This window comes from Canis aureus, chromosome 22 (assembly GCF_053574225.1).
Source record: "Canis aureus isolate CA01 chromosome 22, VMU_Caureus_v.1.0, whole genome shotgun sequence".
Lineage (NCBI taxonomy): Eukaryota > Metazoa > Chordata > Mammalia > Carnivora > Canidae > Canis > Canis aureus.
This window is the reverse complement of record NC_135632.1, coordinates 42126654-42153437: the sequence shown is the minus strand read 5'-3', so window position 1 is coordinate 42153437 and position 26784 is coordinate 42126654. Positions and strand designations below refer to the sequence as shown.

Here is a 26784-nt window from a genome sequence, read left to right as displayed (position 1 = left end):
GCTATTCCTTGAAATTTTTTTTTTTTTTTTTTTGTATTGAGATAATAAAAGTAGTCACATTTTGGAAGTAAAAGCTTTCTAGCTCACTCTACTTTCTGTAATTTGCTACTCTTTCTAAATATGAGAGCCTCATGATTATGAAACCTGTTACTATGGTAAGGCTGTCACAGGCAGCAAAACTGTTCTTTGTTTGAGAGAGTGACATAAACTTCATGTGCATGGTGGGGTATAGAAGATTGCTAAAGATGAAGTAAGAATCAGGGTTCCTGGGTGGCTGTCAGTTAAACATACAACTCTTGATTTTAGCTCAGGTCATGATCCTCAGGGTCCTGAGATTGATCGAGCCTTATGGGGGGCTCTGGTGCTTAGCCTAGAATATGCTTGAGATTCTCTCTCTCCCTTACCCTCTGCCTCTCCCCTGCTTGTGCACTCGCTTCCACTCTTTCTCAATAAATAAAATCTTTTTAAAAAAGCAGATTACAGTAAGAATCTGTGTTGTCTTAATGATGAGGTGTTTATTTTTATTTTTTTATTTTTTTGATGAGGTGTTTCTTAAGGAGCTCATCGAGTGGTTACTCTGTGAAGTCACATTCGTTTTATACTTAAGTTGAGTTGCTGACTAATATATACATAAGAGTTAGATCATATGCTTCTTCTGCAGTGGTAGCCCTTTGCAGTGTGAGCAACATGTATGGCATTTTTAACAGATTTAAAAATGCAATGCCAGAGTCCTGTCCCAGCTCTCCTGGGTTAGAGAACCATGGGGATGGCTCAGAGTCCTCTCTATTTTTTAAATTTCCAGGTTGAAACCTTTGGAAGGATCTGGTAGCCAGTTTAAAAGGTCCTTCAAACAAACTTGGAGGTCTTCATAGAAAAAAAAAAAAATTAAGAGCCATACATATATTGAAGCCAAATTCTGGTTTAGTCCGTGCTGGTTTTAATAGCCTGAGATGTTTTTCCCAAATAAATGGTCTTGATGTGGTGTTCATATGTCATTTGTACCAGTTTAGTTTTTCATATAACCTGTTTCTGAAGATACAGGCAGAGGCAGTATATGACCTCAGTAACCTATTCACTTACTTAAAACCACTTTCTGTTACTTGTCTTCACGTTAGGTTTAACATAGTTAATTAAAATATAAACTCATTTTTTATTCTCAGTGAAAATATGTAATAAATAGATGAGAATGGGCAGCTACTGTCTTCCACCTGTTTTTGTATGGCCTGAGAACTAAGAATAATTTTTATGTTTTTTAAGGGCTGATTAAAAAGTCAAAAGAAGGACAAGATCTTATGACATGTGAAACTACATGACATTGCAAATTTGCAGTTCCATGAGTAAAGTTTTATTGGAATACAGCCATGCTTGTTACTGTGCATATTGTCTGTGACTGTTTTCACACTGTAATAGTTGAGTAGTTGCAACAAAGATCTTTTTTAAAAAAACATTCTTATTGTTGAGGTATAGTTGACATATAGTGTTGTGTTTCATGTGTACAACATAGTGATTTGACAGTTCTGTACATTACTGCTCATGATGATAAGCCTAATCACTGTTTGACACCATACAACACTATGACAATATTATCAACTGTGTTTCCAATGCTATACTTTTCATCTCTGGGTTGTATTTATTTTATAACTGAGAAAAAAATACAAATATATAACTGGGAATTTGTTACTTAATCCACTTCAACTATTTCACCCATCCCCCACTCCTTCCCTCTCTCTGGCAACCACTAGTTCCCCTTATTTATGAGTGTTTGTTTTTTTGTTCATTTGTTTTTTAGATTCCACATAAAAGTGAAATCATACGGTATTTTTCTTTGTCTGAATTAGTTCACTTGGCATACTTCCTGCAAGGTGCATCCATGTCGTTAGGAATGGCAAGATTCCTTTTTTTTTTTTTTTTTTTAATGGCTGAGTTAATATTCGATTGTGTTTGTGTATATACCACATCTTTATCCATTCACCTGTGGATGGACATTTAGGTTGCTCCCACATCTTGACTATTGTAAATAATGCTGCAGTGAACATGGGGTGCATGTATCTTTTCCAAGTAGTGTTTTTGTTTTCCTTGAATACCTATCTGGTTGTAGAGTTACTGGATCATATGATATTTCTATTTGTAATTATTTGAGGAATCTTCTATACTGTTTTCCACAGTGGTTGCACCAATTTCCACTGCCACCAACAGTGAACAAGGGTTTCCTTTTCTCTATATTCTTGCCAGCACTTATTGTTTGTCTTTTTGATATTAGCCATTCTGGTTTGTGTGAGGTGATACACATTGTGGTTTTGATTTGCATTTCCCTGATGATTAATGATGTTGAGCATCTTTTCATGTGTCTGTTGGCTATCTGTAGGTCTTCTTTGGAAAAATATTTGTTCAGGTCCTCTGTCTAGTTTTTAATTAGACGTTTGGGGGCTTTTTTAGTCTTGAGTTGTGTAAGTTCTTTGTATATTTTGGATACTAAGCCTTTATTGGATGTATCATTTGCAAAACATTTTCTACCATTTAGTAGGTTGCCTTTTCATTTTGTTGGTGGTTTCCTTTGCTGCCCAAAGCTTTTTATTTTGGTGTAGTCCAGTTTTATGGTCTACAAAGCCTATAATAATTACTATCTGGCCCTTTACAGAAAAAGTTTGCTGACCTGTTTCAGATAAGATACACTTTTCATAAATTCATGTTCCTAAAGGTATTTACGAAGTGTCATAGGTTATACATAATTGTTGGCTATAGCCTTATATTACATTTCATTTTTCCTAAGCTTAGTTTTTAAACATTTTCTTATGGGCACATTCAGTCCATCAAATATTTAAAAACTTACTATGTGCTAAGCACTTGTTAGATACAATGAGAAACTAAAGATACAGCCCTAGCCCTCACAGAGTTCACACATTGAACTTTTTTTTTAAGGCCTGTGTGCTGTATGGTGGGAAACTTATAACAAGTGAAAAAGAGGAAGGTTATTGCTAAGGAATATAAAGCAATGCATTAATTACTTCTAGAAGTCAGTGAGTCCCTGCCATTAATTCTGTCTATAACCTGAACCTAGAGATTAACATCTAGAAATAAATTCTTTCTTGAAAGAAACTCCTATCTCCTTGGCATAATATACTCATGTTTGAAAATTTTTCATTTTTTTATCAGCAGTAGTGCTATCTAGCTAGGCACAGAGTCAAAGTATGAAGCATATAATGATTCACATCTTAGATGTATTTCTTTTTCTTGTAATCTCTATTGGAAGAATGTATTTTTTCCTAACCTTTCTCTTGCATTGATCTGCAACATTGTGAAATACTGAGCTGTTTATTAGTTATACTCTGAAATTAACTGCTGCTAGTCAGGCTTTTAATCTGATAATTTGGCAAATGATGTAGACATTATAAGGTTTCTAGGAAGATTCAGTGAGGTAACATTAGATTCAGAACTAAAATTATTAAGCATTTAAATATGATACAATATTAAATATGTCAAGGGCAGAATTAGATGTTTACCAGATACTACAAGGCAATATCCTAAAATTATGTTGTAAAATATATTTAAAATAAGTCCGTCAAATCTGTCATTACATTGTGATGCTTAGAATAGTGCCATTTTGATAGAAAAAGAACTGAATGAAAATCTGTATTAAATTACTGAAAATAGGAAAATTATTGATAAAATTAAATTTCATTTGTCAAAATATTTTGAAATGCAGTAAGTTTGATTTAAGTTTTTTGGTTTTGTTGTTGTTTTGCCTTTACTAATGGTTGCCTGAGAAGGTTCTACATTTCTTTAGCAGAAAGTCTTTTTTATAGGCCACTTACCTTTTATGCTTAAAAACATTTCCTTAATGCTATCACTGGTTAACACATAATGGGGCTAAATGATAAGTTTTTTTGGGCAGGCATCATTTCTAATACTAATGTTTTCTTTATATAAATTTAATTCTGGGAGTGTATTCAAAGATATCTTAAAATTTGCAAATGCTGTGCATATTAAATATGTGTTGATTTTTTTCCCTATGTATCTTTTTTCATTCTTTCTAATGGCTACATAGTTATCCACTACCCCTTCTCACTTGGATGATGTACAATTTCTAGTGGCTTCCTGATTGGCTTCCCTGCTTTTCTTTTGGTCTCTCGTCATCTTTTTTTTTTCTTTTTAAAGGATTTTCATTTACTTATTTTAGAAAGAAAATGAGAGCAGGGGGAAGGGCAAAAGGTGAGGGAGAGAGAGAATCTCAAGCAGACTCTGCTAAGTGCAGAGCCTGATGCAGGGCTTGATCTCAATACCCTGATAACATGACCTGAGCTGACACCAAGAGTCAGGTACTTAACTGACTGAGCCACCCAGGTCCCCTACCATCTTTTTAACATACAGACACTAGAGTGAACTGTAAAAGGCCTAAATCACAGTACATTCACCTCCAGTGGCTTCCTAGTGCACTTTGGATTTCATTCAACATCCTTATTGATCTGGTCTTTTCCTCGTTTCATAGTTCCCTCACTTCTCATTATGCTGGTGATCTGTAGTACCTTTCCCAAAGTTCATACCTTTCTTTACACATTTTCTCTGCATGAAGTGTTCTTCCCCTTCTTTAGTTGGCTGGCTGCAACTCCTCTTCTGCTCAAATGTTCCTCCATCATACCTCACTCTTACCTAGAGTTGCCCTTCTCCTCAACCAGTCACTGTTCTCACCTTCTTTATTTCCTTCACAACGGTTCTCTTTAAGTTTTGTTTTTATTGCTTAAATTTCTAATAATGCAAGCTTTACTAGATGTATGAGCTTGATTCTGTGACTCTTCGTCACTGTTATTGCAATGCCAGTAACATGAAAGGTGTTAAATTTGTTCAGTTATTAAAATATATTTCATTTAATGGATAAATTATTTTTATTTATTCCCTTGTTGATGAGCATTTGGGTAATTTCCAGCAATTTCTATGAATGCTTCACTGTGTAGACCTCTTGGCATGCTTCTGTGAATATTCCTGCAGATTACATTTATATTTTAAAAATGCGGGCAGCCCAGGTGGCTCAGAGGTTTAGCGCCTGCCTTTGGCCCTGGGGCATGATCCTGGAGACCCAGGGTCAAGTCCCACGTCAAGCTCCCTGCATGGAGTCTGCTTCTGCCTCTGCCTGTGTCTCTGCCTCTCTCTTTCTCTCTCTCTCTCTCTCTATCTCTCATGAATAAATAAATAAAATCTTTTTTAAAAATTAAAAACTTAAAAAATATATAAAAATGGAATTTCAGAGTGAGAGGGTGTTTATATATAATGGGTAGTGCCAACTTCCAAAAAGTTTCTGCCAGTTTAACTACAGTTAACTCTTGAATAATGTGGGAATTAGGGACATCAGACCCCATGCAGTCCAAAGTCTCTGTATAACTTTGATTCCTCCAAAGCTTAGCTTGCTAATAGCCTACTGTTGATAGAAACAAACAAACAAAAAAAAGCCTTACCAATAATATAAACAGATGATTAAAAGTTTGTTGTATGTATTATATATTGTATTCTTACCATAAAGTAAGCTACGGGAAAGAAAATGTGAAGAAAATCCTAAGAGGAAACACATTTATTACAGTACTGTACTATTAAAAAAATCCATGTATACAAGAAACAAATGTTGGCAAGGATGTGGAGAAAAAGGAACCCTCTTGCGCTGTTGGTGGAAATGCAAACTGGTATAGCCACTGTGGAAAGCAGTATGGAGTTTCCTCAAAAAATTAAAAATAGAACTACCATATGATCTAGTAATTCCAGTACTGGGTATTTACCCAAAGAATACAGAAATACAAATTTGAGAAGATATATGCACCCCTATGTTTATAGCAGCATTATTTACAATAGCCAAACAATGGAAGCAGACCAAGTGTCCATTGATAGATACTGGATAAAGATGTAGTTTATATATATAATGGAATATTATTGAGCCCTAAAAAGAATGAAATCTTGCCATCTGCAACAACATGGAGAGAGCTAAAGAGCATAATGCTAGGTGAAATAAGTCAGAGAACGATATACCATATGATCTCACTCATGTGGAATTTGAAAAAACAAATGAGCAAAGGGAAAAAAAAGACAAACCAAGGAACACTCTTAACCATAGAAAACAAACTGATCGTTATCAGAGTGGGGGGTGGGGATGGGTGAAATTGGAGGTGAGGGTTAAAGAGTACATGCATCAAGATTAAAAAAAAAAAAAATCATATGTAAGTGGACCATGCAGTTCCAATCCTTGTTGTTCAAGGGTCAACTGTATATTCTTAGCAGTGGGTATTAATCTTTTCAATCTTTGCCAGTTGGATAAGCAAAAAAATTAGTTTCAATTATATGTGTATATTTATTGCTTATTTTCTATTTTTCCTTTGAAACGATGGTTCCTGCTCTTCCTCTGATTTTTATTTTCTTAATAATTTTCCTTAGTTTTTTGTATACTAATGTCTTTAATCATATTCACCTGTCTTGTGATCAGCATGTCATTTTTTAAATGACTTTGTATGCAGTGGGTTTTTTGCGTAGAATTTAAACATTTTATGTACACAAATGATCCTTCTGGTTTCAGAGTTTCAAGTCATGCTTATATTTGGCTTCTTACCATTGTTTATTTCTGTATATACTGCCCTTGCTTATATATCTTGTTTTATCTCATTGCTTTATTTCCTACATGTAAATATTTGATGAATGTAGGTTTAATTTTAATATAGTGAAATAAAAATAGATGAAAACAGGATAAAAGAAATTTTTTTAGAAGATAAGCCCACCTAATACATAATCCTGCCTCCCATTACTTGAAGTATTACCCCTTTCATTTATTAAATTACCATATTATATCTTGGTGTTTGATCACAGTACTCTCTTAGCCATTCATATCCCAAATACACAGATCTTTAATTGCTGTGGCTGTTGATTTATAATGTATTTTAGTATCTGATAGTTATTTCAGTCTTTTTTTTTTTATTATTATCTTTATACTTCAATTCCAAATGAACTTAAGAATCATTCATTTTCACTGCTGAAGAAATCTGAGAATTTGGGGGGGGGGGATGCATTAAATTTGTAAACTAAGTAAGAGAAAACCAACAGTGTCTTTGTATAATACAAAAGTTTACCTCTTGTGTGTACTTTGTTTTTATAGTTGCTTTTATGAATGAGATCTTTTTGCGATTAATGTTTTTCTAATCTCTTTGTATATAGGAATTTGTGTATAATGGCCCCTTTTATTAAAAACTTAGCCTAACCATTTTCCGTGCAGCCTTATCACACTGTAACTTAAAATGAGTGTAAAAGGGGTCTCTAGAGTCTTAACAAAGAACGTCCTCAAGTTTAAAAGTATTTAGCTAATCATCGTTTTTGTGAACTGGAGAAAAATAGGATTTTCAGTAATGGGAACAGACCCTCCTGCAGAGCTTATAGTTTTTAGCCTTCTAAAATAGACTTGTAGCCTGTTTAAGCTTTTGTGACTGCTGCCTCTGTAAGGAAACAGGAATATTTATTTTATTCTCATCTTTGAGACTTGAGTTTGTAAGGTTTATTAGCTAGTTTAACAAAAGTATACATGAAATACTTGTGTCTTTTTTTGGACAGTTAATTGAAAAGATTAAAGTACAAAGATTTTCTTATTTTAAAATCATATTTGGAGTTTATCTCAAATGCCAGTAAGAGCTATTTCCCTATTTTATTTTCAATCAGTTATTTTTGCTATGCAGAATATGTTAAATGTTACATTTAACAAACAGCCATGTAATCATGGTGACTCAGATTAAGAGACCTATGTAATTTTGCTGTATTTATTTGATTAAAAAAAAATGCTGAAAAGTTGAAGCCATCTTTAATACCCTTCCTTCCTGATTTCCTTTGCATCCAGGTATTAAAGAGCTAGCATGTCACCTTTGTACTTTTACTGCATAAACAGTATTAAACATTTTGTTTCTTTAACTTAGCTGACATAAAATTATATTTGGTTAACTATAAAAATGTGGGTGTAGGTAAAGGCTATTTCTTATGTACTTTGAAATAACTGTTTTAAAATATCTTTTTGGTTGCCTATATTAATATGGGCTGGAGAAAAACTATCTGCTTTTTGTAGTAGTGATTTGTTCTTAGAGTGGATAAAGTGAAAGTGTGTTTTAAATCATTTTCTTTTTTTCTAAAGGATCAAGACTATTTTAGGATTGTTACTCATCAAAGATGCTGTGTGAAGCTCCTCATTGGTGAGATTGAGGATATATGAGAAGTGCAAAAGAAATTACCATAGTTGAATTATTTTAAATAGTAAAGTCATATTATCAGACACAGGAGGCCTAAATATGCTATCAATGATTATTCAAGGAGTTTCTTACATACAAGGTATACATGTACTCTATAAAAATATAAAAGAATTGCATTAAGAATGTGGCAAGTTAGAAAGGCTACATGTTGGCAAATAAAAAAATTAAGCATTTAACTTCAGAATTTAGAACTTTCTAGGTGGGGTGGGGTGTACATTAGATGGTTGGATGTGGCTATTACAGACTATCCTGAGGTAATGGTTGATGCTGCTCACATCTTGGTAGGCTGGCCACTCATACAGGGCCTTCTGTGAAAATTGCCTGCTTATGCTCCATCAGTATTATGGAGCTATGTATCAAATGCCTTGTAAGTTCTTTAACTTTTAACCCAGTAGTTGGAGCAATCCTAATGTGGAAGAGAAGTGCAAGAAACAAAGAGAATCATTTATATGGAAACATGTTTGTTCAGCATTGTTTGAATAGCAAACTAAATGGGGGAGGACAAACTTAAATATTCAAGAAAATGGGAGATAAGGTTAAATTACAGTACAGATACATTATACAGTGCAGATGAAAATATTTTAAGGGTCTAAAATACTAGGAGTTTCCTATGTTTATATTGAAAGTATACCTAATAGTAAGTTTAGTAAAATACTGAATTTACCAGAATGTCATTAACCGTGAGTATCATTATTATGGGAATGACAAAAACATTACTTTATGCTAAGTGTATATATTACTTTATAGGTAGGGTAGAGAATAGAGAAGACAATAAAATGAAGAAAAGAGATCATTTGAGAAATGTCTTAATTTTTCCTAGTCACAGGCAGTTCATATTTTTTCTCATAGCCATTTTTACACCTATGTATTTAAAGCTACTACAAAGGGCATTAATGTTAGGACTTTTGGAGGAGCAAAAGTGGCATTAGAACTTTGTTTTTTATTGGCCGGTGTAGGAGGACTCCTCTCTGAATACACAAAGACATAGCTGAGGAGTAAAAGTAGGAAGGAAATTAGAGTTGAGTTGTGATTTAGAATTGTTAGTGATGAATGAAAAGTGCCCAAACAAGAAGATTTGAGATTATACATTTTTTAACAGGCAAGGTTTTAGTAGTGACAGTTAATAAAAATGTGTATGTATGTGCTTTTAGATTTACAAAGCAAGTTTTACTTAGAACTGTTTTTAATCCCTGAGGATTTTTCATAAATTTATCATGCTCCTGAATAGAGTTGTGCTTTCTTACTTGAAAACAGTTAGTGATTGGCTTTGGTTCTTCTAGTGCAGGATATTGGAAAGTGAATTGTTGGTATGAACTGCCAGTATAAAACTGTGACTTTATAATAGATCTGCTTTATTATTTTTTTTAAAGATTTATTTATTTGTGAGAGACCTACAGAGAGAGAGAGAGAGGCAGAGAACATAAGCAGGCTCCCCTCAAGGAACCCGATATGGGACTCGATCCCGGATTCTGGATCCTGGGATCATGCCCTGTGCCAAAGGCAGACACTCAACCACTGAGCCACCCAGGCATCGCTGCTTTATTTTTACATAGCAAAGTCACTCCTAGTTAGTAATACTTGAATTTTGTGACATATAAGGTAATATAATTTGTCCTAATGGAAACTGGAGAAGTAAACTTTAGTGTAAAACATGTATCATGTCAAGAATTCTCACGTAGACTGACAGAAGGCTGTTTCAAGTACACTAGGTGAAGTAGAGGCTCCAGTTCACTCCTTGTGAAATTGAGTAGCAGCTAGTAAGGCTAGTCTTTTATAAAAGTGGTGTTTGCAAGAAACACCATCCTTTTTGTAGCCACGTAATGAATTAATTATGTAATTAATTATAATTATTCTGTAGGAGGGCACAAATATTACATATTATTAATGGTCATTAAGGTGATGTGAGTGTTCATTAGATAATTGTGTCTACTTTCCTGCATATTTGAAATTTTTCCTAATGAAAAAGAAAAACCTAGAATGCTTAAGTAGTCATGTTAGAAAAGCTGAAGGAAAAATTACTCATAAGTAATACTTTGAATAAAGGTATGGATCAGGTTGAACTTTTCACCTAAGTAGAAATTATTATTATATATAGAGGATATATATTTTTTCTATCCCATATCTTGTTAAACCTTTATAGATTTTTAAATAAAAAAAATAATTTTGAGGTAACTGGAAAGAATACATGTTTAAATAACAAAAAGAAAAAGGAAGGATGTATGTATCCATTACCTCACTAAATTGGATAAATGGGCAATCCTGATCACCCTCTTTCTTTGTAAAAGCACCACTTGGTGGGGATAAAGCTGGCAAGACCCAGAGGATTCTAATGTAGTTTGTACTTAGTGATCACTTGTATCTAGGAACATTTAGTACATCATGATTCGTTAGCATCTTCCCCCCCTTTATCTTAAGCTGGTATGTAATGGACTTCTCCCCATTTTTGTTTCCCCTAATTCTTTCTGAAATGCCTATTAGGTGGAGCTTAGATCCCCTAGATCAATCATCTTGTTTCTTTTTATATTGAGCATCTTTCTCCTTTATGCTCTAGGAGTTTTTTTTCCTCAACTTTGGTTATCTAGTGAACTTTTATTATCTCCAGTCTTTTTGAGGGTAATTGGAACGAATGTGTTTCCTTCCCCACCCTTACTCCTATTTTAAAGTTCTGTGTTACTCTGGAGTCAGTTTTTCTGTTGGTTTTTCTTGAACTTTTTCCTTTGATTTTGAAGGTTTTCCTGATGTATTTGGTAAGCCTTGGTTAATTGGGAGCTCTAGGAATGGGCCCCTGATGATTGGGAGGGTGTGGTGGAGAGGAGCCAGCCCTTGAGGTGAAAGTGCTGTCCATAGGAAGAATGAAGAAGGCTTTCTTTTTGGGCAAGATTCTGGCCTACTTCTCTTTGGACAGTATATTCAATTTCTAAAGAAATTTCTAAAGTGAATAGTTCTCATATTTTTGGTAAGTTGGATTTGTCTGCAGAATAATGTGGGAGTGAGTTGGTATATACTGTTAATTATGTAGATCCCCATTTTCCTTCCTGCTTATTTCTATTTCTCAACCCGTTGGAATGACACTTGGCTTCCCTCACTACATAGAATTGTAGTGAAGAGCAAGAATAATTTTTATGTATGCTCCATAAATTTTAAAGTACTATAAAAATAATAGTATTTACAAGACCCCAACATATAAATTGATATCGTAAGTTTGTAATAGGAACTTGCTTTTTTTTTTCCATTGAATCATTATAAATTATGGTCAAAATATATAGGTCAGTCCCCATAAACAGATTTTACCCAGTAACATGGTTAAATGTCTTGTATTTACATCAACAAGGAAACAATACTATAATTTTTTTTTTCCTTAAAGCCATATTCACTTGAATCTTGAACAATGTAGCAGTTAGGGGCACAACCCCTGCACAGTCTGAAATCTGCGTGTAACTTTTTACTTGCCAAAAACTTAACTGATAGCTGACTGTTGACCAGAAGCCTTACCAATAACATAAACAGTTGAGTAATGCATATTTTGTATGTATATCATAGTGACTGGTTTCTGAGCCCGGTGGCATTAGCCAAAGGAGGAGCCCAAGATAGAACATATTTTTTTTAAGTCGCCTTTCCGGGAAATATACCTGGGAGCTGGAGTGGAGCTCTCAGTTTCCAGAGAGGTGGAAAAATAAAAGCTAAAATGCAGCTTCAGTGAGTAGAGAACATGGGTATTTCTTAAAGTGTGGTCTGTAGAAATCTTCAAAAATTTAGGTTTCTATGCCCCACTCTAGTCCTGTTGAATCAAAACATTAAACACGTAATCCCACTTGGTATCTTAAAAGATTCTTATTGACAGGAATCACCTTTATTATTTTCTGACCTTCATTTTGTCATGTAAAAAAAGATCATCAGTTGTGTTTCTACTGTGGACACTAAACAATTGTATCCATAACTCTTGTTATCTTTACATATCAAGTGACCTTTGTGGCTATAAAAATCTAGTACTGCAAGAGCAATTTTAGGAATAATTAACACATGCTTCCTTTACATAGAGCACATAGGACTTCAGAGTGTAGTTTCCAACTTCTTTAAACATTTAAACTCCTTTTTACATGGATAGAGTACTCACTTCATGCTTAAATATTTTAGTCCATATCTTTACATATTGGTAAACCAATATGTTAAGTTGTAGTGTAAGATAAACTTGTTTACGGGAATACTTTGTGATAAAGGAAATGTTATTATTAGGAATATCTGGTGGTTGTGAGCCTTTACAAGACCCACAGTTCTAATTTGCAAGTAGTTTCCTATGTGATTCAGTGTTTTCCTATTACACAGTGAGGCCAAAATGTAAACATAGATGCTAGGATTTACATATATATAAATTATGTATTTATATATATAGTACTTTTGTAATATATATATATTTTTTGTAATGATCAAAACAGCACTCTGGTCAGTAATAGTTGTATTTATAATACATCCATACTATAAATTTGAACTAGACAGATTTTACTAAAAGGGTGATTATTGTGTTGCAGATTTACATTTGAAAAGTAATTTTAGTTAGTAACAGATCTCAAACCCAGTGTTCTGATCCAGTCAGCAAAACCTACTTTGTATTTTAGATGTCTTTGTATTCTATCAGGAAAGAAAAACCATTAGTGAAAATCTAGTTTTTTTTTAAAGTCCATGTCCAGTCTCACCAGAAAGATCTCTGAATTTTTCAGTGAAAGAAGTTAAAAAGAGAGGGGAGAGGTATTTTGGGAATTCGAGGAGTTATTTCCTACCTTGGCTTTCACTATAAATTTTCTTCCTCCTCAACAATAATTAAGCTTTCTGACATCCTGAATAACTGTAATTTGTATTTCTACCTAAAAAGAGGTGTTTACTAAAAGAGGTTCAGCAGTGGTGGAGCTGTGGGGAGTGTATTAAGGAGACCATGGAGTCTGGCTTTCACTCTCACATGGTAAAGGGGGATTTGGGGGCTTTTTGTGGATATAATCCATGATGTTTAGCAGGTCATCCTAGTGACTTAAAAGTACTAAAAACTAATTTTAAATCCTAATGACTTGATTAACTCTTTTAGGGTACCTGAAGCACACCATACAACGGTTTTGAAAATCCTGTGTGGGGAATGGCTACCCAAGGTTTGTATCAAAAGTCTTTAGTTACTGAATCGGGGCTCTGCTTCATTGCCATTAACCCAGTCTGGCTCAGATCCCCCTGCTTTACTCTCTCCCTGCTTACTTGTCAGGCTACCTTTTGCTCCATTTTCTGCTCACTCCTCCTAATGGCTTGGTGAAATAGCAAACAAGCCACCAGCAGGAATCTAGTCTGGATGACTGCTTCTGGAGCCTGGATGCAGTACCATTCTTCCACTAATTCAGTGAGTAACTGTTAGGTGGTCCCTTAAGAGTATAGATATTTCATCACTGAGCTAATCCTGGCTATCGTTGTTTATTCTTGGCTGACTTTCAGATTTGACTATTTCTAACAATATTTCAATGGGTCATCACAGATATTTTAATGAATATAACATCTCCATGGTGGTAATGCTAATATTGTTTGATTTTTATAGCTGATTTGATGGAGCTGGACATGGCCATGGAGCCAGACAGAAAAGCAGCTGTTAGTCACTGGCAGCAACAGTCTTACCTGGATTCTGGAATCCATTCTGGTGCCACTACCACAGCTCCTTCTCTCAGTGGTAAAGGCAATCCCGAGGAAGAAGATGTGGATACCACCCAAGTCCTGTATGAGTGGGAACAGGGCTTTTCTCAATCCTTCACTCAAGAACAAGTAGCTGGTAAGTATTTTATTGCCTTAATAAAAGTTAGAAGGCAATTTTAAGAATGATTCTTTAAAAAGTTAGTATGTAATAGCTTAAATAAAATGGTGTGGTAAAGAAAACATGGAGTGATTGTAATGTTACCTTTACCACTTAGGGTAGCACAAATTCAGGTGAATGCTGAATTATGGACAGTGAGTGTTGAATTTATTTTTTCCAGATATTGATGGTCAGTATGCAATGACTCGAGCTCAGAGGGTGCGGGCTGCTATGTTCCCTGAGACATTAGATGAAGGCATGCAGATCCCATCTACACAGTTCGATGCTGCTCATCCTACTAATGTCCAGCGTTTGGCTGAACCATCACAGATGCTGAAACATGCAGTTGTAAATTTGATTAACTATCAAGATGATGCAGAACTTGCCACACGTGCAATCCCTGAACTGACAAAACTGCTAAATGATGAGGACCAGGTAAGTAAGGACATGGCTAGCTTTTAATCTGCTTTAAAGGAAACTCTCAAGGAGCCTCAGAATGTTTATCCGGTATCAGTATTTGAAAATCATAATTCTGTCTCTTAATTCCTATACATTATAGGTGGTGGTTAATAAGGCTGCAGTTATGGTCCATCAGCTTTCTAAAAAGGAAGCTTCCAGACACGCCATCATGCGTTCTCCTCAGATGGTGTCTGCTATTGTACGCACCATGCAGAATACAAATGACGTGGAAACAGCTCGCTGTACTGCTGGGACCTTGCACAATCTTTCTCATCATCGTGAGGGCTTGCTGGCCATCTTTAAGTCTGGGGGCATTCCTGCCCTGGTGAAGATGCTTGGGTAAGAAAACATGGTTAGGATGCTTGAAGCTAAGGAGGAGAAGGGTGCCATCACAGCCTTTCTGATGAGGCTTTTTTTTTCTTCCCAGTTCACCAGTGGATTCTGTATTATTTTATGCCATTACAACTCTCCACAACCTTTTATTACATCAAGAAGGAGCTAAAATGGCAGTGCGTTTAGCTGGTGGACTGCAGAAAATGGTTGCCTTGCTCAACAAAACAAATGTTAAATTCTTGGCTATTACAACAGACTGCCTTCAGATTTTAGCTTACGGGAATCAAGAAAGCAAGGTAAAAGAATTTTTCTGAGTATGGCTCATGGAGCATTGGGGAATCCAGTGTCATGTCCTTCTGTGGACTCTTGCACATTCTTTGTATGCCTCACCCTTTGTGTGTATCCTAGAAAAAAAGCTGGACATCTCTTTTTCTTTAAATATTTGTTTATATAAGGCTAGGTGATAAGGATATAGTGGGCATACTTAGAGCTTTCATACTTAGGTGGAAGATAGGCACTAATTAGAGATAATAACCTAATTACTATTTAATTCATGTATCTGGAAGAAGTAGAGGGGCTGTGATAGCATATACGTGAACCACACCCTGCTTGGAAGGTTTAGAGAGACCAGTGGAAGGAAGTGATAGTGGAGTTCAGTTCACAAGGATGAGGAAAGACTGACTAGGTGAAGGTGAGAGAGAGGAATTGACACCTTTGAAAGTCCTACTGAGAGAGGAGAGGGATGAATTTACAGAGTAAAGAAGAGGAAAGGTTTGAGATGAGAGTATTGAGATTAGCAGGGCAGGTCCTTCAGGGCCTTGTAGAATATGTTTTTAAAAAGTAATGGAAAGCAGTTCAGTATCCGCAGAGGCATGAAGTGAGGAGATTTGTTTTTAGAAAATCAGGATAGTTTGGAAGTAGGGGTCTGCAGGAAAGTAAAGGGCAAGAATGAGTAATTATTTTATGATACTTCATTTTAAGTAGGTGAATAATGATTAGGAAAAGCCAAGAGCCAAATCATTAGGAGTTCTAAGCACCTGTTCTGGCTCAAATTTTCAAGAAATCTGCTTTGATATACCATTGATATATGGACAATACTGTTGCATACCAACATGGTTTCTGTTTCTTTTGTTCTGATCAGTGTGAGAGGAAGAATATTGGGGAAAAGTTGAGATATTCTTGGGAGTACTGGGATGCCTGAATTTGAGTGGAATGGTGTAAGAGGGGCTAAACGTGGTCCCAGTATGGGAATCTGGGGTAATGGGGTTCAGGGATATATTTAGGTCAATGGCAAGCTGGCTGAAATTCTTGTATGATAAAAATGGGTTGGTAATGTGGCTTTTCTTGGGCATATGGTGAATGTTCCAAGTAGTGTGGCTTTTCTTGGGCATATGGTGAATATTCCAAGACTAACAATATTATATACACATCTTTTTAGCTGATCATTCTGGCTAGTGGTGGACCTCAAGCTTTAGTAAATATAATGAGGACCTACACTTACGAGAAACTCCTGTGGACCACAAGCAGAGTATTGAAGGTGCTGTCTGTCTGCTCTAGTAATAAACCAGCTATTGTAGAAGCAGGTAAGTATTCTGAGTGTCATGTGTATAGCATATTATAGTTCTAATTAGATTACTTGTCTTAGGAAAAGGGTAATACAACTTGACCTTAATGGGCTGAAACTGAATAGAACCAGTTTGCAGCCAAGATCACATTCAAAATATATGTGCTACTTGACACCTTGCATTGGTGCTGTTTAAGCCTCATTTAGATAGAGTTCTTGTTAGCCATCAAAAATGATGGCTGATTACTTGGCACTCTATGTTATGTGCGTGTTAGTAGCAGAGGAAAGGAATAGGTGGACCAACCAGGGCCTTTTGTTTTTTTATCATAAAGATAGTTACTCTTTAGCTACCTAGCATCAGTTCTTTCTTAACCCACTTAATAGTATTTACCTGGACTCCGAAACCAAGTTTCATATCAAAATTGGAAGAGGAGAAATATGAAAGCATTTATTAGAAGAAAATACTGGGAATAAAGTGTAGGGTTGGTAACACCTATTTTTCTCACTTGTCTAGAGTAATTTGAGAATTTGTGGGAGAGAGGGGCATTATGATTACCCAGGATAGCAGCTGGCACTGAGACAGACAGGTGTGGCTGCATTCATATTCAATAAGGGGATGAAATTCTGCCAGCTATTCCAGAAATACGAGGAGTGCTTGCAGAAAAATGCAGAGTTGTGGATTTAATTGGAATCCTTGGAGTGAAGTGATAACGTCAGTAGATAGCTGGAAATGTGTATGGGACTGGGGACCTAGGTGTCTCCATTTTAAGAAGTTAGCTAGGTTATTCTGCTGTTCATTTGTGTGTTCTGAAGATATTCAGCACCTGTGTTTCAAGCACTGGAATAAGCACGTGGTCTGCATTGGCTAACCAAGCAGATAGGGCCCCTGCATTTATTCTTCCATTCTGTGAGAGTGACAAAAATATGTAAAAGATGGGGGCATTACAACCAAGAATGAATTCTGTAGGGGAGAAAGGAACAGCAAATATGGATACAGAATTAACAGGGAGGGAGGAAGGAGGGAGCTTCCCTGAGAAAGGGATGTACAGTGGGATTGCTGGATGAGAAAGCACTTGTTAGTTATATGAGAAGTGGGGATTAGATGCCTTCCAGGCAGAGAAAAACATGTGCTGTGTCCTAAAGGTAAGAAAGAGCCTGTTGATCTCTAAGTGCTAAAGAGGAAGAGTGTGTAACTAGAATTTAATGAGTAATGAGTGAGTAGCCCAGAATGAGGTTGATGGGCTAGGCAAGGACCATATTTGCAGGACTTTCTAGGCCTGTAAGATGTTCATTCCTGCCGTATTTCAGCTTTAGAACCACAGATGTAGAATATTTAGTTCAGTTTGTAGTGTCAGGTGGGATCCAAATTCTAAAGGGTTCCTTAATGTTACGCTAAAGAATGTGGCCTTTGTTTTATAGAAGATGAGAAGTTACTAAATGGAACTACCAGGATAGGTTGGTTAATATTTGGAACAAGGTAATTTAAGATGTGAAAATATTCAGAGTGACTATAAAATGCAGGGGAAGACTAGGCTAGAAATTTGGGAGTTGACCTGTCAGTGTAGGTGGAAAGGGGGTGTGTGCCCCAGAGGCATCTGCACAGGACTCTTATCTTAACCTTAGGCCTGCTGAATCACTGTGTGTGTTTTCAAAGTCTATGGGCTATTCTGATAAGCAGTTTGGGGTTGAGATCATCCACCCTGTTAGAGTGAATAGTAAAGGGAGGGAATGAAATCTGTGAGGGGAAAGAAGGTTGAGGGGAATCTAGTCATTTAACGAATGTTGAGCATTAGCCTTATGCAGGTCCCTGTGTTAGTAGCTGGAGGTGCTATGAGGAAGGAACCAGATAGGGATGATCCTTGTCTTGTAGAAGAGGTGACTTAATTTTAAAACAGACTGAAAAGGTACTTGACTGGCTCAGTTGGTAGAGCATGTGACTCTTCATCTCCAGGTTCATGAGTTCAAGCCCCACGTTGTCTGTGGAGCCTACTTAAGATTAAAATAATAATAAGATAAAAAATAAAACAGACCTGAAAAGATGAACAGGGAGACAAGGAAAGTATCTCACTACATTCAGAAGTGATTTCGTAGGAGAGAGATGGGTGAAGTTAACCCATTATGTGGGGAATTAAGCTTCCATTTAGACTTCTCAATCACTATAAAGGTCTTTTCTTAGGGTCCTAAACCTTCCTGACATGTGTTTTAGAGTCAGCATCTTTCATGTAATCCTTGGTAATAAGTGTTCCCATGCCTTGTTGAGTTGGTCTTACATAGTTTCCTCAGGTCTTTGCTGCTTTGCTCAGATGTCACTGAGGTGCCCTCATTACACTACTTGAAATTGTAGCCCCCACCCTCTTGTGTTGTTTTTTTTTCCATAGCACTTAACATCATCTGGCATACTATGGAGTTTCAGTTTATTAACTGTATTTGTTTATTGTCTGCCTCCAGCTAGACTGTGAGCTCCACGAGAGTAGGGACCTTAGAATATTTTGCCCATTGGTACAGCTCCAACTCAAAACAGGGCCTGGTATTGGTCAGTATTTTTGGGATGATTGAATGGATGAAAGGAAATAATACGAATATTACCTAAGGAGGACAGTGGAGATAACAGAGGCTTTTTCCACATAGGGAGGAACAGTACTCGATAAGTTGTCACTAGTTGAGGTGAATTAGAAAAGAAAGGGAAACTGAGCAACAGCCTAACAAATGAAATAAAGGACTTAGATGGAGGGGGTAAACTTTGGCAGTAACAAGGGACATTCTCTAAGACTAGAGAAGACAGTGCTGATAGGACTTGCCAGCTAACGGCCATCACCTTAGATCTTTTTTCATATCTTAGGTGGAATGCAGGCTTTAGGGCTTCACCTGACAGATCCAAGTCAACGTCTTGTTCAGAATTGTCTTTGGACTCTAAGGAATCTATCAGATGCTGCAACTAAACAGGTAAATTTTGAGTATGCCAGTGCCTTGGTGATAGAATTAAGATGAATATGTACTGAGCATTTGTTTTTATGTCCATAGGAAGGGATGGAAGGTCTTCTTGGGACTCTTGTTCAGCTTCTGGGCTCAGATGATATAAATGTGGTCACGTGTGCAGCTGGAATTCTTTCTAATCTCACTTGCAATAATTATAAGAACAAGATGATGGTCTGCCAAGTGGGTGGTATAGAGGCTCTTGTGCGTACTGTCCTTCGTGCTGGTGACAGGGAGGACATTACTGAGCCTGCCATCTGTGCTCTTCGTCATCTGACCAGCCGACACCAGGAAGCAGAGATGGCCCAGAATGCTGTTCGCCTTCACTATGGACTGCCAGTTGTGGTTAAACTCCTGCACCCACCATCCCATTGGCCTCTAATAAAGGTAAACTGTCAATCAAAAATAGGTTGCAGAATTGAAAATGATCCACCTCTAGCTATTGGATGGCTGTCTAGGCATAAGGGATTAGCAAGTACGAATCCTATTCCTTAGTAAATAGGAAGTATGGCTGGGGTGGGGTTCTGAAGTATTTTCAAAGTCTGTGCTACTTTTAGGTGATACCAGTAGTGTGGTGGGAATTTTAAGCTAAGAAGATGATTTTGTTGAGTTACATGCCCATCCTTTATTCTCCTTATCTACAGGCTACTGTTGGATTGATTCGAAATCTTGCCCTTTGTCCAGCAAATCATGCACCTCTGCGTGAGCAGGGTGCCATTCCACGACTAGTTCAGTTGCTGGTTCGTGCCCATCAGGATACCCAGCGCCGTACATCTATGGGTGGAACACAGCAGCAGTTTGTGGTAGGTAAATCTGAATAGTGACACCTGGCTATTTAAGAGGAATGCATAAATTCATAGGATCCTGAATTCTTTGGTCATTGGTTCCCTCCATCTTCCTGCCTGCAGGGCTGTTTGCTAATGATTTAAAAAAAAAAAAAACTGACTTGTTTCTGTAGCTGCAGAAAAGATAAAGGAATAATGTGGCTCTTAGTGATGTTGATTTTGACCTCTCCATTACGTCATCAGTCTTACAAAGAAAGCATGGGTGTTACGTACTGCTGTGGGGTTAGGCACTTCATACAGTGTTTTCATCTAATCCATACAGAGGTTCACCTTCTTAGGAAGTAGCAGAACCATAATTTGAATCCAAGTCCATCTGATTTCAGAGCCCTTATTCCCCATTAGAACACGAATTTTGCCTGTAAGTATGTAACACACTTTTTTACTATGTCTTCCAGAAATGGTTTAAACCATTTTCACAGACCTAAGGATACTAATAAATTTCGAGAATAAGTAGCATTTCTGGAATCTTTACCCAGATTGATAATCTCAGCCTAAAGTTTTGATGTCAGCTTTGCAGTCTTTAAAAAGCGTCGTTACAAGTATCTAAAGAGAAATTTATTCCTTAGAATTTATTTTTGAAGATTCAGGTCTTCAAAGAGTTTTCTCTTATTTAATTAGGTTACTTTAGAAAACAGGAGCCTACCAGAACAGATTTTGGCCATCTCCTATTGCTAGTTATGTGTATGCCCTCATCATAGGGCTTTGCCTTTCTCTATTTGTTCCTTTTGGTATTGGCCTGTCTCCAGGAGGTGGCTTACAAGAATGCAAAAGATACCTTTTATTTTCAGTGTTTTGTCTAGGAAGAAAGGAGTATTTGTGTCTTTATAAAAATCAAGTTTTGTGTCTTTATGAAAATCAAAAAGCCACTAGAAGCAGAATCATAACCTTTTTTAAAACTCAGGAACAGGGAAAACGGATAGTACCTACATTTTGCAAAAACTAACTTCCTTCTCTCATGTAGACTACCCGTCAGATAGTTTTGGAGGTTGTGAGGAGTGGGTCTTCCACTTGACAGCTCAATAGAATTTTAGCGGTTGGTGATAAAACTTTCCTTGGCTTGCACCCAATACACATAGATACACAAAAATAGAGGGAACATATGGAAGAAAAGCATTTGTCAGTCTGTGCATTAATTTCCCATCCTTGTGTATCTTATATATATTCCTTTTACCTAAAGTGGTTGGTGTCTTGACTGTAAGAAAGTTATATTTGGGATTCTGAGTATTTCAAAGCTGTATTTCCTGTGTTCAGTATGGGTGTGGGGGAGGGGTGCAGCTTGAAATCAGTGCCATCATGAGGCCCCCCCCCCATGTCCATAATGTTCAGTCATGGAATCCTCTTTCATTCCTAACCCATTTGCAAATTCTGAGGGAATCTTGGGTGTATAATGTGAATAACTAGTCTAGGTAATGTTACTCCAAAAGAAAACCTTTTCATTTATTGACTTTAGAGAAGAGAATACCCTATTTGTTAACCATGTTTCTTTTGGTAGGAGGGGGTCCGTATGGAAGAAATTGTTGAAGGTTGTACTGGAGCCCTTCATATCCTAGCTCGGGATGTTCACAACCGAATCGTAATCAGAGGACTAAATACCATTCCATTGTTTGTGCAGGTATGTTGATTTCATGTGAAGTGTTCTAGATTTTATGAGTCTATAAATAAAATTTCAGGATTTTAATGAAAAGCAAAATTTCAGAAAATTGGGGACCAAGGTAAGGGCAGTTTTTCATCTATCTCCATTTATAATGACAACACTCTGCTCATATGCCCCCTGCCAATGAATGACAAATGGAATCTCTGTAGTGTTTGCTCTTTTTGTTGAGTACATTTAATTTTATGAAAAGTCCCTTTGTTTTTTGGGGCAGTAGGAGAAGCATTGGGACTAGAGCCTGAAGAAGGAGGATACGTCATAGTCTGTTTTTTGGGGTACTGAGTTTTGGAGCTCGGAGAGCTGATACGGGTTGCCAGAGACAGGCCTCCAGCCACTTCCTGTTTTGCCAAATCCAAGCTCAACTAAAACTGAAGAAAGGGTTTGTAGCCAAAAATGGTCTAGAAAAGCTGTGTTCAAGAGCATCAAATACCTGAGAACATAAAGTTCGAGAACATGATTTAATGCAAATACTATAAATGCCTTGTTTTCTCTGAATTGGGAATGTTTGCACCATAATGGGGTGCTTGCTGTTTCTTCCTTAGATTTAATTAGGTTTTGTTTGTGTTTTTCTCCTTAGCTGCTTTATTCTCCCATTGAAAATATCCAAAGAGTAGCTGCAGGGGTCCTCTGTGAACTTGCTCAGGACAAGGAGGCTGCAGAAGCCATTGAAGCGGAGGGAGCCACAGCTCCTCTGACAGAGTTACTTCACTCTAGGAACGAAGGTGTAGGTAAGTAGAAGAGCCAGAACCTTTAGCTCATATATACAGGAAAGCCTCAGCTTTTCCTCAGGGGCTTTTTTTCCTGTCCTCTCCCAGCAACATATGCAGCTGCTGTTTTGTTCCGAATGTCTGAGGACAAGCCACAGGATTACAAGAAACGGCTTTCGGTTGAGCTGACCAGTTCTCTCTTCAGAACGGAGCCAATGGCTTGGAATGAGGTAGGCCATATGGACATGTTTATTTGGTAGCGTGTGGTTTCCCCTCCAAATGCTCGCACACATTTATTTGCATTGTGTCCCTGGCTTGAATATCTGTCCTTTCTGCTACTTTAGCAGCCGCTGTGAGAAAGAACCACAGCTTTATTTAAAAAAAAAAAAAAAATTATTCATGAGAGACACAGAGAGCAAGAGAGAAAGAGAGAGAGGCAGAGACACAGGCAAAGGGAGAAGCAGGCTCCATGCAGGGATCCCAACGGGGGGCTCGATCCTGGGCCTCCAGGATCACGCCCTGGGCTGAAGGCAGGGCTAAACTGCTGGGCCACCGGGGCTGCCCAGAACCACAGCTTTAAACAGACTATTCAGAATAAATAATGCTGCTTAACATTAGAATTTGTGAGGGACATGGGTGGAAAAAATATCAGCTTAAAGCTTCTCTTTCTAAAGAGATGCTTTTCCAAAAGGGAAATATGTTTCCTTTTAAGGAAAGAGGCACTCTATTCTGTTAGCTGGAGGTCAATTTATTGATGTGGTCTCTTTAAATTTTCAGTTTTTCATCTACTTTTCTATTTGAAATTCTGTGAATTTGTCCTCAGTACAGAATTGTTCTTGATGGACACCTAGGTGGCTCAGTAGTTGAGCATCTGCCTTCAGCTCAGGGCATGATCCTAGGGTCCTGGTAGCAAGTCCTGCATCAGGCTTCTCGCAGGGAGCCTACTTCTCCCTCTGCCTATGTCTCTGCCTCTCTCTCTGTGTCTCTCATGAATAAATATTAAAAAGAATTGTTCTTGAAACATTAGAACCACGCTGAAAGTTCATTCAGTTATGCTACATAGTCATACAGTGGATTATATGAATGGAAAGAGATCCTGTAGATTGTTAGGTGAAAAGAAAAGCAGATTGTCAAACAGTGAGTAATGTGTTAATTGGGTTTTTAATGGGCAGTGTTAACATGTTCCAGCTTGGGCTGTGTACTTCCCCAAACCTGTTCCTCTCCCAGTCTTCCCATCTAGTTGCTCAGGCTTAAAGTCTTCTTTCATAGAACATATCCTGTTTGTCAGCAACTCCTGTTGGAGAGAGACACCTTGCCTGTTTTGTTGACTATTACATTTGTTGAAAGAAATTAGTGAATATTTTTAATACTGTGTATAATGACAAAACATGTTGCTCTGGGTATCAGGAGTTAATCTTTGAGGGGTGGAGTTTGAAGTATTTCTGTGAGTTCTTTGTTCCCTCTATAATCTGAAAATAAGTTTTCAGAATGTTAGAGAGTATACTTGAGAATTTTCATTTTTGTTTTGTTTCCTTACCTTGTACCTGTTTATCTAGACTGCTGATCTTGGACTTGATATTGGTGCCCAGGGAGAACCCCTTGGATATCGCCAGGATGGTATGTGTCTCAGATTTCTTGATTAATTCCAGGTCAAGCCCAAGCTCCCAAAGCTTTATCAGAAGAGCTGGTTTGCTCATCTGGGAAACCAGTGTTGGCAGGAGAGTAGTGGCAGCAGTTAAAGGCACGTCTGAAATTCCAGAGTCAGCAGCAGTAGCTCTTGTGGAGCCTAGGGAATTCTGGGCCGCACAGTGAGCTGGCAGCAGGATCACACCAACAAATACGAGTCATGACTACGGGGCTTCTGCAGCTTAGGATATTACAAGTTGCTTTTGTGTTCCCTTTTTTGGTCAGATATGCTGTAATATCTGTGCCTGCCGCCCACCCAGGAAGTGAGAGGATGGGAAACTCAGGCCCAGGCTCAGATCTGGGTTGGGTCTACACAGTTCTATTATCAGGGTGTTAGAAAAGCTCATTCAACTCTGTGTAATAGAGATGGAGCAGGGGGTAGACCGTGAACAAATGCAACTATTCCCCTTATGTTTATAATCTCATGTGGGTTTTCCTACTGCATCTCATAGAGCTGTCTTATGTGACAGATACATAAATGTCAACCCTTAATGTAAAGGTTTCATTGGAAACAGCAGCTTGAATTTTCTCAGTACTTTTCTGTCACTGGACTTTGTAACAGATAGATTACATCTGTCAGACCGCCTTGCTTTTTCTTTCATCTCTTGCCCATGACTTGTTGATCCCTGAGCATCATACACACAGTAGACTGCTTGCTGCCCTTCCTCAGGGATTTTGTTTCTCTACCTAAGCAAACACAGAATGTTCAGTGGTAAAATGGATGGTGTGGTTAGAACCTACAGATCTGCCTCTGATGGAAACAGACTTTGTATAGCCTCGTGGGTGGCCTGGCACTGAGTAATGACTTGGTTGAAGAAGGCTAGAAAGGCCTGCTTTCTGAGACAAGTTCACTGCCGTTGAGGTACACTGCCGTTGAGGTTACACCTCAGTGGTAACTTTATATGTCTTTCTCTTCTTTCCCTCTGTCCTTTGACCCTTTTTGTTGCCACCCCGACTCTTCTAGATCCCAGCTATCGTTCTTTTCACTCTGGTGGATATGGCCAGGATGCCTTGGGTATGGACCCCATGATGGAGCATGAGATGGGTGGCCACCACCCTGGTGCTGACTATCCAGTTGATGGGCTGCCAGATCTGGGGCATGCCCAGGACCTCATGGATGGGCTGCCTCCAGGCGACAGCAATCAGCTGGCCTGGTTTGATACTGACCTGTAAATCATCCTTTAGGTAAGAAGTTAAAAAAAGCCAGTTTGGGTAAAATACTTTTACTCTGCCTACAGAACTTGAGAGAGACTTGGTTGGTAGGGTGGGAGTGGTTTAGGCCTATTTGTAAATCTGCCACCAAAACAGATACGTACTTTGAAAGGAGATGTCTTAGAACATTTGAATGTTCTCAGATTTCTGGTTGTTAAGTGGTCATGTGTGGAAGTTATTAACTTTAATGTTTTTTGCCACAGCTTTTGCAACTTAATACTCAAATGAGTAACATTTGCTGTTTTAAACATTAATAGCAGCCTTTCTCTCTTTATACAGCTGTATTGTCTGAACTTGCATTGTGATTGGCCTGTAGAGTTGCTGAGAGGGCTCGAGGGGTGGGCTGGTATCTCAGAAAGTGCCTGACACACTAACCAAGCTGAGTTTCCTATGGGAACAATTGAAGTAAACTTTTTGTTCTGGTCCTTTTTGGTCGAGGAGTAACAATACAAATGGATTTTGGGAGTGACTCAAGAAGTGAAGAATGCACAAGAATGGATCACAGGATATGGAATTTATCAAACTCTAGCCTTGCTTGTTAAATTTTTTTTTTTAAATATCTGTAATGGTACTGACTTTGCTTGCTTTGAAGTAGCTCTTTAATTTTTTTGCAGTAACTGTTAGTTTTTTAAGTCTCTCGTAGTGTTAAGTTATAGTGAATACTGCTACAGCAATTTCTAATTTTTAAGAATTGAGTAATGGTGTAGAACACTAATTCATAATCACTCTAATTGTAATCTGAATAAAGTGTAACATTGTGTAGCCTTTTTGTATAAAATAGACAAATAGAAATGGTCCAATTAGTTTCCTTTTTAATATGCTTAAAATAAGCAGGTGGATCTATTTCATGTTTTTGATCAAAAACTTTATTTGGGATATGTATGGGTAGGGTAAATCAGTAAGAGGTGTTATTTGGAACCTTGTTTTGGACAGTTTACCATTTGCCTTTTATCCCAAAGTTGTTGTAACCTGCTGTGATACGATGCTTCAAGAGAAAATGCGGTTATAAAAATGGTTCAGAATTAAACTTTTAATTCATTCGATTGTGTCACCTTTTTCTCCTTTTCATTAAATGGTTTGTGAGGATACTTCAATCCTGAGGAAAACACACAGAGTGCAAAAGTTGAAGTTGTAATGAGAGAGAGCCCCTTACCTCTAGATGGGATTGTTTGCCAACTTTAACAGTGGGCCCTGGGTTAAATTGCACCAGAAACCTCAATTCAGAGGCATGTAATGTGGTCTTTGGGCTACGTAGAACCCAGCTGAAAGCCAGATAGGCTTCCC

General features: G+C 37.5%; 1 protein-coding gene across 4 annotated transcripts in view; it reads left to right on the top strand.

The window, feature by feature from the left end:
* The window catches only part of CTNNB1 (catenin beta 1), a 39173-nt gene extending 12630 nt beyond the window's left edge, over nucleotides 1–26543 (top strand). Inside the window, exons 2-16 of one of the 4 annotated variants that reach the window (XM_077865654.1) lie at nucleotides 13330–13390; nucleotides 13822–14049; nucleotides 14252–14505; nucleotides 14630–14868; nucleotides 14957–15158; nucleotides 16301–16445; nucleotides 19266–19369; nucleotides 19448–19786; nucleotides 20044–20202; nucleotides 21737–21856; nucleotides 22473–22623; nucleotides 22711–22832; nucleotides 24159–24219; nucleotides 25253–25473; nucleotides 25939–26543. In XM_077865654.1, coding sequence (XP_077721780.1) covers nucleotides 13378–13390; nucleotides 13822–14049; nucleotides 14252–14505; nucleotides 14630–14868; nucleotides 14957–15158; nucleotides 16301–16445; nucleotides 19266–19369; nucleotides 19448–19786; nucleotides 20044–20202; nucleotides 21737–21856; nucleotides 22473–22623; nucleotides 22711–22832; nucleotides 24159–24219; nucleotides 25253–25461 — 2346 coding nt within the window. In that variant the 5' untranslated portion in view covers nucleotides 13330–13377 and the 3' untranslated portion in view covers nucleotides 25462–25473; nucleotides 25939–26543. Of the gene's footprint in view, nucleotides 1–13329; nucleotides 13391–13497; nucleotides 13630–13821; nucleotides 14050–14251; nucleotides 14506–14629; nucleotides 14869–14956; nucleotides 15159–16300; nucleotides 16446–19265; nucleotides 19370–19447; nucleotides 19787–20043; nucleotides 20203–21736; nucleotides 21857–22472; nucleotides 22624–22710; nucleotides 22833–24158; nucleotides 24220–25252; nucleotides 25584–25779 lie in introns of those variants that run through there. The other 3 variants (XM_077865653.1, XM_077865656.1, XM_077865655.1) reach the window with 3 other exon arrangements.
* The last annotated feature ends 241 nt before the right edge of the window (nucleotides 26544–26784 follow it).